Source organism: Ovis canadensis, chromosome 16, assembly GCF_042477335.2.
Source record: "Ovis canadensis isolate MfBH-ARS-UI-01 breed Bighorn chromosome 16, ARS-UI_OviCan_v2, whole genome shotgun sequence".
Taxonomy (NCBI): Eukaryota; Metazoa; Chordata; class Mammalia; order Artiodactyla; family Bovidae; genus Ovis; species Ovis canadensis.
In genome coordinates this window covers 69,956,251-69,971,510 of record NC_091260.1, presented here as the reverse complement: position 1 = coordinate 69,971,510, position 15,260 = coordinate 69,956,251, and the positions used below count along the sequence as shown (strand labels likewise).

Sequence of the window (15,260 nt, the reverse complement as noted above, 5' to 3'; positions counted from 1 at the left end):
AGACAAACAGCTGGGAGTAAGGGTGGCCTGAACAAGGGGACAGCCCCTCTGTCAGAGACAGCTTCTCGCAGCAGCCTGGGGACAGGCCTCTCGGTGGTCCGCCACACAACAGCTGTAGCCCTCCTCTGGCAATGGAAACCAGGGCCACCTTCATCACCTTTTAAGGATTGCAGAGAATGAGTTACCCTGTGTTGATAAAACAGAAATGAGTTTCAACAGGGCTTGACTACCAGAAGCTTACTGGGGAGCCGTGAGGGTTTGGGAAGTTAATGGTTTGTTGACTGGTGAGTAAAGGTATCACCACTAAACACACTCTCTTGCAACAAGGACTGATCACATTTTTCTCCAAGCTCTTAATCAATTTCAAATATTAGCCCAGCTGGGTCAAAGCAGGATTTCGAAAATGCTAAACATTGTCTATGCCTGAGAGATATTTTCCACGACCGCATCAAAGGGTGGAAGGAAAATAAACCATTCATTCCTTTGACAAAGCTTTTCTGAATGTCTAGTATGCCTTGAGGATATATAAATGAAGATGGAGCAGTTTTTAATAGAATTAAAGGCTGACTCTTGCACTACTGACTACTAGGGAAGGCTGAACTTGGGCTTCCCTCACAGCTCAGTTAGTAAAGAATCTGCCTGCAACGCAGGACCCCAGTTCCATTCCTGGGTTGGGAAGATCCTCTGGAGAAGGGATAGGCTACCCACTCCAGGATTCTTGGGCTCCCCTGGCGGCTCAGCTGGTAAAGAATCTGCCTGCAATGCAGGAGATCAGGCTTCAATCCCTGGGTTGGGAAGATCCCCTGGAGAAGGGAAAGGCCTGGAGAAGCCCATGGACTATGTAATCCAAGGGGTCACAAGGAGTCGGACAAAACTGAGCGACTTTCACTCCACGTGCACCACTTGTACGTTTCAGTTGACCCTTGCAGGTTTGCAAGAACCAGTTTTTCCAATCTCCTTTGAACTGACCACATGAGGGTGGTTTGAAATTGACCACTGTGGTTGTATTTACATCACAGGAATTAACAAATGCTAAAGAACAGAGAGCTGGTTGTTGAACATTTACCAACACACCACTGACTACAAGGCCCAATGAGAGGATCCTATACACCTCCCCCTCCCACCTCCAGCCACCCTTCTCCTTTCTCCAAGTGTGCTGACCACACTAGCCTTTCTAAGTGATCAGCCCATGCTGTGGGTCACCACCATATAACTATGCACGTGTCTGACTGCACAGACTCAGGAGGCAGCTGTCTGCCTTCAAACAGCAACTCTTTCACTTAATGGATGTGTGACCTTTATTTTTTAACTTCACCTCTCTGTGCTTATTTCAAAACCAAATGGCAGGCAGCACAAGGACTTTGGCAGGCTTGCGAACGCTGAAATATACTTGCTCAGGGAACCCATCTCAACACAAAGCTTGAGCTGTGTGTGGGGGGCGGGGGTGGGGGGTGTGTACTGGTCAGACTTCTTTGTGAGGCTTTTCTCATTCCAACTTATAAACTCAGATATGTTCTTAAAATGAGCATTTTTACCTTCCAAATTCATATTTCTATGAGAAATTTGAAACCATGTTAAGGTCCTGAGATCAATTCATGAAAGCATGTATCACCTCATGGCATCTCTCAAGTATTTAGGCGGCCCCCCCCCCCGGCCCCTTGTCTCAGACCCTTCCCTACCTTCTCATGCCCTTGAGGACCATCCAAGCCCCTGCCGAGGCCTAGGAGGTGCTGCAGACTTGGTAACTCTCTCTCCTAGTCACTGCTCTTTTCCTGTCTGTCTGCTTCTAACGGGTGTTGGGCTTCCCACGTGGCTCAGAGGTAAAGAATTCACCTGCCAATGCAGGAGAAGCAGGTTCAATCCCTGGGTCAGGAAGATCCTCTGGAGGAGGAAATGGCAACCCACTCTAGTTTTCTTGCCTGGGAAATCCCAGGGACAGAGGAGCCTGGCCTGCTGCAGTCCATGGGGTTGCAAAGAGTCGGCCACGACTTAGCGTCTGAGCACACACACACACAGGATCTTGACCTGAGCTGGGTCTCCTTCCTGGGGAACTTACACCTCCACGTGACCACCCCTTCACATCTCAGCCCCAAAAGGGCACTTCGTCAGACAGGCATGCTTAAAGATTCTCTCACCCTACACGCCCACCAGGTCATCTCCCACAGGACCATTCTTATATTTTATTCTAACCCTTATTATTAGAAGTATTTTTTTTACTGATTTTTTAAACTTGTGAAGTCAATCACCCCCATTCAGACTGTGTGCTCCATGAAAGCACAGGCTTAAACCATCACACCTAGCACAGCCATCAGCTTAGATGCAGCTTGATTAAACAAGCCCCAAGTGAACCAGGGGACACATTCCACAAGAATGATCTCTTGTGGAAGGGCTTCTGTGGTAAAACACACTCGGAACTCAGTCTGGTTGGCCTGGGGTCCACACCCTTCAAGACAGTTGCAACAGAAAAACAGAAAACCAGTTCTTCTGACCACATGCATCCCGCCCCCCCCCCCCACACACACACACCTCACTGGGCTACTGAAGACACCCCAGGGCCCGCCTGCTACCTCCGGGGGGGGGGCCCAAATGAGGCGAGAGGTGGGATAAGGGACCACGCAGTCTCCAGCCCCCGGCGCAAGGAAGACTCTCCTGGCGTTCCTTGATCCGGTGTGCCTCCCCGGCCGTGGCCCTCCCTCCCTTCTCCTTTGGCACTGACACCTGGCTTTCTGCCTTCCCCACCCAGCATCAGAGTGGCCTTCTCTCACACCCTCTCCCCTCATCTCCTGACCTTGAAACTGGAGTGGAGTCTTTGGAGGTTCTTACCGAAAGGGCTTATGATTGGCGATGCAGTGAGATAAAGGTCCAGGAGGAGGGTCTCTCCCCTGCCTCCCCAGACCCCCGGTGGCTGTGTTCATGTGAAATCCACTGGTGAATGTTCCACACTGTGTCAGGCCCGCTAGCCCACAGCCACACAGCATCCACCTGTGCAGTGCCCTAAGCGTGCATCTGGATACCCTCATGAAGTCTCCCCTCGATTGCTTTCCACTGATGGAATTCAGGGTTAGCTCACTGCCAGCTACAGAGCCACTCAGCAAATTCCAAAATGGGACTAAAATAACATGAAGGAGCCCTAAATTTGGGACTCACCCAGAACCTGCTGCAATCAAGCTCCAACAACACATTTTGTCAGCAGATTCGAGACTTACAATAGTTATTTCTCTTTCAGGAGTGACACCAAAGGGCACGTCCAGTGACATTCCATCTCAAATTTAGCAAGAGTCAGGAAGCAACAGTTAGAACTGGACATGGAACAACAGACTGGTTCCAAATAGGAAAAGGAGTACGTCAAAGCTGTATATTGTCACCCTGCTTATTTAACTTCTATGCAGAGTACATCATGAGAAACACTGAACTGGAAGAAGCACAAGCTGGAATCAAGATTGCTGGGAGAAATATCAATAACCTCAGATATGCAGATGACACCACCCTTATGGCAGAAAGTGAAGAGGAACTAAAGAGCCTCTTGATGAAAGTCAAAGTGGAGAGTGAAAAAGTTGGCTTAAAGCTCAACATTCAGAAAACGAAGATCGTGGCATCTGGTCTCATCACTTCATGGGAAATAGATGGGGAAACAGTGGAAACAGTGTCAGACTTTATTTCGGGGGGCTCCAAAATCACTGCAGATGGTGATTGCAGCCATGAAATTAAAAGACGCTTATTCCTTGGAAGGAAAGTTATGACCAACCTAGATAGCATATTCAAAAGCAGAGATGTTACTTTGCCAACAAAGGTCTGTCTAGTCAAGGCTATGGTTTTTCCTGTGGTCATGTATGGATGTGAGAGTTGGACTGTGAAGAAAGCCGAGTGCCAAAGAATTGATGCTTTTGAACTGTGGTGTTGGAGAAGACTCTTGAGAGTCCCTTGGACTGCAAGGAGATCCAACCAGTCCATTCTGAAGGAGATCAACCCTGGGATTTCTTTGGAAGGAATGATGCTGAAGCTGAAACTCCAATACTTTGGCCACCTCATGCGAAGAGTTGACTCATTGGAAAAGACTCTGATGCTAGGAGGGATTGGGGGCAGGAGGAGAAAGGGACAACCAAGGATGAGATGGCTGGATGGCATCACGGACTCGATGGATGTGAGTCTGAGTGAACTCTGGGAGTTGGTGATGGACAGGGAGGCCTGGCGTGCTGTGATTCATGGGGTCGCAAAGAGTCGGGCATGACTGAGCGACTGAACTGAACTGAACTGAACTGAACTGAAAATTCCCTCTCATGTAATATTTTACTTCTTGCCTGGCTCTAAACATCCGCTCTGTCTGGGGTGCCCTTTCTAACTCTCTTGCACAGATACGGTAGAAACAAACCGTACGAGGCAAAGCAAAGTATATTCTATAGAAACCACCAGCTGCTGAGAGGATGTCAGCAGAATAAACAAGGAGAGGCAGGGGCACATGACTTCAGAGCAGTGCGAGGGTGTTTTCCACTTTCCACAAGTTATTTTCTTTGGGAATAATTATTATTAATAGATATACATGCACTGTGTATACAGGGCTCCCCTTCTTGCCTGTTTACCCTGTAACCAGTAAAACATTCTCAGAAAAAAACTGATGTTTGTTTAGTTTACATCATAAACTGCTAGTTCAAAGTATTTATAATTAGCCACAATTAATTATGATTTAATTTAATTGTGGGAATGTTACATTTCATTAAGGCAATCTTTATTACATTTCTGCCAAGCCTCTCCCTTCAGTCTCTGAAATGATCAGGCCCCCTAGATACTTCTTACAAGTGTTCAAATGGTTTATAAATACATTCCATTCACAAATATTTATTTAAAATGCCTGTTCTATCCAAAAATTTATGCAGTTGTTAGGAATGCCATGATGTAAAGTGAAAAAGGGAAAGTCCTGCGTTCAGAAATATTAAAATGTCATAAGGGGGACACATACAATCCCGGTAGATCACCCATCATCTCAAACCAAAACTGACATTTAAATGTCTCTGAAAATATTTTCTTAACTATTTAATCAATTAGTCTGTGTCCTAAATCTAGGCACATGTATGATTGTCATCTTCAAGCATTTGATTTGATGTCTCCTTTTAATAGGCAATTAAACGTGAATTTCATGTCCCCTCTTAGGGGCTGGGAAGGAATCTGGAAGAAAATGAAAACTAGAAAACTAAAGACAAAAGTAGCTTTTAAGGACATGATTATAGCTATATTATAGTCCATACACACACACACACACACACAATCATACAACTATGGCTGAAAAGGGATGCTCATACAATGACCAAAAAAATACTGTGTTATTCTTATTCCTAGAGATTTACCAGTTTCTGCTTTCTTTGACGATTGGCAATAATCTCTTGTCCTTTTTTATAACAAGTTTCTTTCTACTTTTTCACATACAAATTTCAATGACCCGAATCAGAATTCCAATGACACCAATTCACACAGATTTTCACACAGTGCAGTGGGGCTAGAAATGGAAACTTTCAGTATGGACACAAATTATGTTCATATTAATAGGAATAACTACCTGCTTCCTTTCCCATCTCTATACCCCTTCTTAGAGCCAGGTATTAATAAAATATTTGGTTAATGTCCTGCATATGGAGGCCCCAATGATCATATTTTCAAATACAAGAACTACAGTTTTTTTTTAAGTGTTTAATATAAAAATGGGTATATTGGTCTAATAGTTAACTTTTAGAAATGTTCAACAAGTCTTTAAAATGCAAGCATTTTTGCGAAATGTTCACTAGCTTAAATTTCTAACAACTACCACATGAAGTTAAAAATGAAACATCAAAAAACCCCAAGTAGACTTTACAGGGTGTAAGTCAAAGCACTTTTTGATAATTTCAGGCTGTCCCTTCCTCGTTCAAGAAAAGTGCTTACTGGCATATGTTTCTAAGGGTATATTCTGTTAATTTTAGGTTTCTCTCTTCGTGCTAAAGAAAATTCCCTTTCCTGGAATTAAAGGGTTTGCACTCCTTTTTAAATTTTAATTTCAACTACCTTTTAAATTAGTTATAATTTTTTAAGAAAAGATAACTGGCATAGGAAATAAACTCAAGGAAAAAGTACATACAGATCATTATTACCTTTTGCCTGGTCCAAAGTCTTCACCTTCAGGCATTTCTGCCCTTTAAAAATAATAACCAAGTGGAGAAAGCTGCAGCCCTTCTGTGCTATGGCAGTTTCTTCTCTGCACTGATGATAATTATCAGGAGGGGGGAAAAAAAAACCCAGTAGTGAAGTTCTTTCCTTTTTGGAGGAAAGCACTCCTCCCCTACTCAGAAAGTAGGTGTTTACAAACTTCCGAAGCACCAGCCTGCCTTGAATGAAGCTGGGAGCCGGGTTATTAGGACTGTCCCCTTCTAAATATAAACAGGTCACCTCTTACTCTCGGGACCGTGACAGGCAGCTGGGAGCAAAGCGCTGCCTGGCTGCCCAGCATTTTCGCTCCAGTCCCGTGAGGAGGTGTCACCGCCCAGCTATTAACCTTTAGTGGGATGACTTCACCGAAGCCAGCCTACCCTTTCTTTTTCCTGTTTTTTTTTTTTTCCTGGCATTGACAAGGCACCCCTCCGAAGGGCAGCGTGGCCACCGGGGGAGCTTCAAACTTCAGCCTGGGCTATCAGATCTCCAACTCACAGGAGGGGCTGGAGGGCGGAGAGCAGATGGGCAGGACTGCAAGAGCCAGAGGCTTGTTTGCTCTGGAAACACTTGGCCACTCAGGAAAAAGATCACTTCTCTCTCACACACACGCACAAAAGGGTTGGGGGTGGGGGGAGATACTGATACTGATAAACAGTTGTGTTTGGAGCGATATTGTTTTGCAAGAAAATCTTCCTTTGGGTCATCTAGATTTCTCAACACAGAAGTAAGCACACAAACATGAGCCTGTGAGTTCCTTTGGGCAACAAGGTTTCTTCTGAGGGACCTCCCTCTGTCATCGGGGAGCAGCCTGACACTGGAACGTGGCTGAGCTGTTGGCCTGAGATGTTTTGATAGCTTGGCCCCTCATCACATGCATGTGTGCGTGCCAAGTTGCTTCAGTTGTGTCTGACTCTTTGTGACCTACCCCATGGACTGTAGCCTGCCAGGCTGCTCTGTCCATGGGATTCTCCAGGCAAGAATACTGGAGTGGGTTGCTATACCTTCCTCCAGGGGATCTTTCTGACCCAAGAAAGGAACCCATGTCTCTTACATCTCCTGCATTGGCAGGCGGGTTCTTTACCTCCAGCACTACCTGGGAAGCCCCCAATATCATACACAGGTCATCGATCACCAGGTACCCTCATTTGCTACAACTTTTAGGTGAAGTCGCTCAGTTGTGTCCAACTCTTTGCGACCCCGTGGACTGTAGCCTACCAGGCTCCTCCGTCCAGGGGATTCTCCAGGCAAGAATACTGGAGTGGGTTGCCATTTCCTTCTCCAGGGGATCTTCCTGACCCAAGGATCGAACCCACGTCTCCCGCACTAGAGGCAGACGCTTTAACCTCTGAGCCACCAGGGAAGCCAACAAAAATTACTTCATCCTGCTTTCAAAAGAGCTGGGCAAAACGTTGAGATCCCTTTAGAAATGCAACCTGAAAGCTTTGCAGAGAAACTTGAAACCATTTCTTTTCCTGGTTGGCAAAGTAAGGCCACAAGTAAGATCTAATTATTAAGAAACAATATATTTTCTTTAGATGAATGCACCCCAGGGTTCACTGCAGCACTGTTTACAATAGCCATGTAAACAACCACATTTAGGACATGACCTCAATGTCATCTGCAGATGAATGAGTAAAGTAGACGTGGTACATACATCCAATGGAGTATTACTCAGCCGTACAAAATAATGAAATAATGCTGCTTGCAGCAAGATGGATGGACCTAAAGATTGTGTGAAGTACGTCAGAGAAAGACAAGTATCTTATGATATCACACATATGAAATCTAAAAAAATTGTACAAATGAACTTATTCACAAAACAGAAATAGTCACAGATGTAGAAAACAAACTATAGCTACCAAAAGGGAAGGGGGAAGGGACAAACTGGGGAGATTAGGGCTGACATATTCACAGGGTGTGCGTGTGCATGCGTGCTAAGTCACTTCCGGTGTGTCTGACTCGGTGAGACTATGGACCGTAGCCCGCCAGGCTCCTCTGTCCATAGGATTCTCCAGGCAAGAATACTGAAGCGGGTTGCTGTGCTCTCCTCCAGGGCATCTTCCCGACCCAGGAATCAAACCCACGTCTCTTTCGTCTTCCGCACTGGCAGGCAGGTTCTTTACCACGAGCACCACCTGGGAAGCCCAATATACACACTACTATATGTAAAATAGGTAGCTAATAAAACCCACTGCATAGCACAGGGAACTCAACTCAATACTTTGTAATGATCTATATAGGAAAATAATCTAAAAAAGAGTGGATATATGTATAACTGATTCACCTTGCTGTACCCCTGAAACTAACATAACATTGTAAACCAACCATATTCCAATAAAAACTAATTTTAAAAATAAAAACAAAATGGTACACTTTTTTTAGTATTTATTTATTTTTAAAATTAATTAATTTATTCTAATTGGAAGCTAATTACCCCACAATATTGTGGTGGTCTCTGCCATACATTGACATGAGTCAGCCACGGGTGTACATGTGTCTACCATCCTGAACCCCTTTCCCACCTCCCTCCCCATCCTATCCCTCTGGGTTGTCCCAGTGCACTAAGCTTTGAGCGGCCTGTTTCATGCATCAAACTTGGACTGGTGATCTATTTCACATATGGTAATATACATGTTTCAATGCTATTCTCTCAAATCACCCCACCCTCTCATTCTCCCACAGAGTCCAAAAGTCTGTTCTTTATATCAGTGTCTCTTTTGCTGTCTCACATACAGGGTTGTCGTTACCATCTTTCTAAATTCCATATATATGCATTAATACACTATATTGGTGCTCTTCTTCTCTGACTTACTTCACTCTGTATAATAGGCTCCAGTTTCATCCACCTCATTAGAACTGATTCAAATGAATTTTTTAAACAACTGAGTAATATTCCTGTGTATATGTAAAACGATACACTTCTTAAAATATGTGTTCCATTGTCACAGGATTAGTCATAGGTATTCCCAGCAATATCTCTATATTCAATGTACACTTAATAGTCACAAGTCTCTGAAGTGATTTCTAGAGTATAATGCAGAGTGGAAACAAATATTGTCTACTTTCTTTGAGGAGTATTAGCTATTTTGTGACAGAAGCATGTTGCAATTCAAGACAATCCTTTAGTATTCCACACAAGACCTAAAATTTTAGACTTCAAAGGCTAAGAGTAAGTTGCTGTAGTTACTCAAATACATAATTCAAATACTGTTGACCTTGGAAGAAAACAGTCATAAGCAGAGTTCTGAAGATCAGGGTATGCCCGAGCCTCCCAGGATTGGCGCAATGTGCTATGTTAAAAATTCCAGGTCTAATGAAGTGAAAAATTCATGAGAATAATACCCATGCAACTATTTCCCTTGATCAACCACAATGCTAATTCTACGTTCTAATTCTCTAACAATTCTATCTCATTAATTTTTACTTTTTTAAAATTCTTATAAGTTCCTCTTGTACTAATTTCTTGAATATCTATGTATGGCTGTTGCTGAACTCAGCTGTGGATGACTACAGAACTGACCACTAGATCCCTGAAACCAGTCTCACAGTTTTAAAGGACAATTAACTGATCAGTGTGAGAAGTGAATCACTCACTACTACCATAAAATATCTTCTTTAATTTCCTTTAACATTACCTCCTTTAAGCATGCCTTCGTGCATTTTTGAATTTCTTGTTCCAACTGTAAACTCCCCTTTCAGGATATTTGTGTTAATTTCTGAAATTCACAGGAGTGAGGAGGGAGAAAGTAATGGCACAGATAACAAACTCCAGGGTGCAGAACACATGGCAAGGCTTCCTCGCCCCAAAAGACACCTGTGGTCCTACAGGGGATTAGGATGCCCAGGGTCCCCTCATCATTACCAATTCAAAATCTACTGGGTGCTCGAATTTAAGGTCTCACAGAATACAGACATGGGAAAGACCCTGAAGGGCCACGAAAGCCATCCAAGACTTTCAGACGCTGGAACTGGGGCCCAGCAGTGAGGTGAGCTGCTGGGGCCAGAGCCAGCAACAGCCTCCAGTCCTGAGGGCTCTTCTCATTCCTCCGGCTGAACAGATGGCAGAGCCTCTCATTCCGGCAAAAGGGCACCCAGACGGCCAGACACGTGTACAGTTCAAGTTCTCTTATACCCATACTCTTTTGAAATTCACATGCATTTAATTTTAGTACTATATTTTAAGCAAACATTTCCATTTTCTCTTGCTGTTTAATCACACAGTATTATGGCCTAAGAAAATAAATGCCATTTCAAAGCTAAATGTCCACTTTTCTTTTTTAAGAAAATTAAAAAAAAATTTTTTTTTAAACTTCGGCAGCACTGTGTCCCTATTATGGTGTTTGGGCTTCTCTAGCTTCTGCACTTGGCCTTAGTTGCTTTGCGGCACGTTGGAACTTAGCTCCCTGCTGCTGCTGCTAGGTCGCTTCAGTCGTGTCTGACTCTGTGCAACCCCATAGATGGCAGCCCACCAGGCTCCCCCATCCCTGGGATTCTCCAGGCAAGAACACTGGAGTGGGTTGCCATTTCCTTCTCCAATGCATGAAAGTGAAAAGTGCAAGTGAAGTCGCTCAGTCGTGTCTGACTCTTAGCGACCCCATGGACTGGAGCCCACCAGGCTCCTCCGTCCATGGGATTTTCCAGGCAAGAATACTGGAGTGGGGTGCCTTCTCCGTTAGCTCCCTGACCAGGGATCAAATGGGTGTCCCTGATTACAAGGCAGATTCTTAACCACTGGACTGCCAGGGATGTCTTTTTCCACTTTTCTTAATGCACTTTTTCTCTCCACACAATCACTGGTCTGAGAGCTTTGTTTTCCCCATCATTCCTACAGCGGTGTGGACTGAGACTCTGGAACTTTCAGAATCAAGAGGAGGGACCCTCCCTCTCCTGGAAGTTACTGGGCAATATTAGGATGAATGGCTAAGAAATGGTGGTGGTGGTGGTGGTGGTGGGAGGAGGTGGTTGTCACTGGTAGAGAGAAAATTACTAAGAGGGGTGGGTTGCCTCCTTGCTGAACTGACCTAACAAAATTCTTGCTGAAGGCTGGCCAGGTGATGAGACACGAGGGATTTGGTTAGGTATTGGTAGGTGGTTTAGTCACTAAGTCGTGTCCAATTCTTGTGACCCCATGGACTGTAGCCCTCCAGGCTCTTCTGTCCATGGGATTCTCCAGGACAGACTACTGGAGTGGGTTGCCATGCCCTTCTCCAGGGGATCTTCCTGACCCACGGACTGAACCTGTGTCTCTTCTGTCTCCTGATTTGGTAGCCAGGTTCTTTACCATTAGTGCCACCTGGGACAATACATGACATGAGACAGTCAACACTTTATTATAAAATAGGCTTTGTGTTAGATGGTGCTGGGCTTCCCTGGTGGCATAGGTGATAAAGGATCTGCCTGCAATACAAGAGACCGGGGTTCAATTCCTGAATTGGGAAGATCCTCTGAAGGAGGACATGCCAACCCACTCCAGTATTCTTGTCTGGAGAATTCCAGAGCCAGAGAAGCCTGGCAGGCTATGGTCCATGGGGGTTGCCAAGAATCGGACATGACGGAGCGACTACTGTTTTATTTTTATTTTTTAGATGATGTTGCCCAATTGTAGGCTCATGGAAGTGTTCTGAGCACATATAAGATTGGCTCAGCTAAACTGCAATGTTCAGTAGAGTAGGTGTATTAATGCATTTTTGACTTACAACATTTTCAACTTACAATGGGTTTATCAGGACATAACCCTATCATAACCTGAGGAAGCTCTGAGTCCTGTCACCCACTAGCTGTGATGCACCAAAGCTGCTTCTGATCTGCTGATGAAAACTCTTACCATTTCTTACCACCCCACATTCAGTGCTGTGAAGGAGGTAGCTTGCATTAGCCATGGCATGGAAACTGGCAAATACTACATATCAGCTGCTATTCCCTACTGACAGTTGCTAGAAATGTACCCACACAAAACTGCCTACTAGACATCTGAGTCTGTGTTAAATTAATTAAGTAGGGACACCATCAGATCCAGGTGGTTCTAAGGCCTGAGAAGCCTACGTAATACAGTCATACCCTGAGCCTACAAATGCTGCAAGGTTAAGAAACATAAGAACAGCTAATCACATACATCCAGCCAGGATTTCCCAAATAAGGGCAACCACTTAGTTCAGTTCAGTCGCTCAGTCATGTTGGACTCCTTTCGAACCCACGGACTGTAGCACACCAGGCTTCTCTGTCCATCACCAACCAACTCCTGAAGCTTGCTCAAACTGATGTCCATTGAGTCAGTGATACCATCCAACCATCTCATCCTGTCTTTGCTTCTCCTCCTGCCTTCAATCTTTCCCAGCATCAGGGTCTTTTCCAGTGAGTCAGTTCCTTACATCAGGTGGCCAAAGTACTGGAGTTTCAGCTTCAGCATCCATCCTTCCAATGAATATTCAGGACTGATTTCCTTTAGGATTGACTGGTTGGATCTCCTTGCAGTCTAAGGGACTCTCGAGACTCTTCTCCAACACCACAGTTCAAAAGCATCAATTCTTGGGCGCTCAGCTTTCTTTATAGTCCAACTCTCACATCCATACATGACTACTGGAAAATTCATAGCTTTGACTAGAAAGACCTTTGTCAGCAACCACTTAGGCTAAAGCCAATCAGATTATTTCCTCTCTCTGCTTCTGTGTCTTCTCTATAAAAGACTCATTTGTCCCCAGTTCCCGCCAACGGAGCATCCTAACCACTTCTGGTTTGGTGCTGCCAGGTTCAAATTGATTTTTTGTCAAATAAACTCTTTAAATGCTTAATACGCCTCAGTGTATCTTTTAATACCTGGAATTCCCACAAACGTCTCTAAAAACAAGTCCAGAGAGGACCCACCGTCTCTCAGCAACTGGCTCTCCCTTATCCTTTCCTGTTTCTCCTTTTTTTTTCTTTCTTTAGAAAAATCATTTCCCATATCATTCTCAATCTTATTATTATGATGCATTTTCTTCATAGAATTTAGCAACATCTCCGTGGATCTTCACTACTTGTTGACATGCCAGTTATCTGAATCCCTCCCTCCCAACTAGCAGATACCCTGGGATCGTAGCCTCTTGTTCATTACTGTTTCTCAACAATAGTACAGAGTGTGGTAGACCTAGCTCCTAGAACAGCACATACCATATTATCTTAGGGTGATAGTTAGTATTAGTTACATCAGTACGTGAAGAAATGTTCTAAATGGTCAACTAAGACAAAAACATGGGGATTATATTCATTCTTCCCTCTCTGTCACCAGCCAGGGGAGACTTCTCACTAAGTACTATCTACTCTAACACGTGAGCTGTATTTGTAACCACCCTGGAGGCTATGCCTGCTGTACTTATTGTCCTACTTCAGTCCAGCATCATCTGTTGTTTTGGCTAGAGCCCACCAAATGTTTGTGATCAAGCACCCCTAGCAGGACACACTCTCCAAATCCATGATGACTTCATCTTCATATACATTTTGATATACATACATGACTTGCAAATACTTTATGTATTACATATATCATATGTAAAATAAAAACACATAGAGATAAAATAAATACAGGCATTCTTTATTATTGCAACCCCCCCCCCAAAACAACAAACTAGAGGCTTATCAGCAAGGGGTTAATTATATTTCGGTACAATGAAATCTTATGATAAAAAGGATGAGATTATGAAAATCTTTTCATAATATAGTCAGCTTTAAAAAGAGACTAGAAAACAAAATGTATAGCCTCCCACTGATGTAAAAATATACAGTTGTATATTGATGAAAATATCTGTACAAAGATATGAATGAAGAAAGGGAAACTAGGAGACAAGGGGAAGAGGACGGGGGAGGGGAGAGAGAGGGAAAATGTTTCAAAGGTCCTATACTGAGCTATTAATTGTGGGGTTTTTTTTCCGGCTTAAGAAAACAATAAATTTTCACTTGTATTCTTTTTGCCTGTTTTTCAGCAACAAATACAAATGGTTCATCTGATAAGAAAATGTTCTTAAAATAGGAAAAAGAAAAAAAGGTTTTTTTTAAGTGGAAGGGAAAAAATTTTCTGTGGTTTCCTGTCACTAAAGGAAAAAAAAAAATCTATATTCTTTCAGTTGAGAAACAAGGCTCCAGGACTTTTTCCCACAAGCCGGACCAGAGACAGTTCACGTCTATAAGCAGCTGGCTGTTCAGAAAAAGATTCGTGCTGACTGAAAGAACGAGAAAGAAAACAGAAGCAAGCCCTCCCTCCACCCACTGGCTTGAGAGGACAAGAATCCCCCTTCTCCACCTTCTTCATGCCTGCGTGTTAAGTCGCTTCAGTTGTGTCCGACTCTTTGTGATCCCATGGACTATAGCCCAGTAACCTGCCAGGCTCCTCTGGCCATGGGATCCTCCAGGCAAGAACACTGGAGTGGGTTTGCCATGCCCTCCTCTTCCCGACTCAGGGATCAAACCTGTGTCTCTCACGTCTCCTGTACTGGCAGGCGGATTCTTTACCACTAGCACCACCTGGGAATCCCACTGAAGACTTTCAATGCATATTCTTCATAGAAGAAGGTGGTGTTGCCAACACAGAAACTGTTTCCCATGAGAAGTCAGCGTATACATTATGCACTTTGCAAAAGTGGAATAAGGATGTCAATTAGCATCAAAGCCAATGCATTTCTGGAACAAAGTGGAAAAGGACATCTTTTTCCTCTTAGATTAAAAAGAAATAAAAGGTTCAAATGACTACACACGTATACCATGTGAATAATGTCATCCAGTAGTGATGATCTGATGAACAGTCATAACATCTTACACTGAGAGATGGTACCTGTCTCTTGCTTTCTGGTTGGTGGAGTCATACTGAGACTTGTCCTAGATCTGTGGCTTTCCAAGTGAGAAAAAAAAACAACAACCCTATTTTCCCTAAGTGCTGTTATGACAAAGCTTAGTATATAAAACATACAACCCAAAAGAGTGATTCAGGATTAACTGGGAGCAGGGCACTGAGAGGTGGACTCGATTCTGCACAAGGCAGCCCCCGAACTGAGTCCTTGGAAATCCAGAGTTGCATGAGATGCAGATGGAAAACTGTGACCAGGATCATCTGGACAGCC

At 43.9% G+C, this 15,260-nt stretch overlaps 1 protein-coding gene across 2 annotated transcripts in view; it reads right to left on the bottom strand.

The window, feature by feature from the left end:
• RETREG1 (reticulophagy regulator 1) overlaps positions 1-15,260 on the bottom strand; it is a 156,916-nt gene that overhangs the window by 39,890 nt on the left and 101,766 nt on the right. Inside the window, exon 1 of one of the 2 annotated variants that reach the window (XM_069556126.1) lies at positions 6,117-6,733. The exons of the other annotated variant lie outside the window; for it this stretch is intronic. Coding sequence (XP_069412227.1) covers positions 6,117-6,151 — 35 coding nt within the window. The 5' untranslated portion in view covers positions 6,152-6,733. Of the gene's footprint in view, positions 1-6,116; positions 6,734-15,260 lie in introns of those variants that run through there. 2 annotated transcript variants of the gene reach the window in all.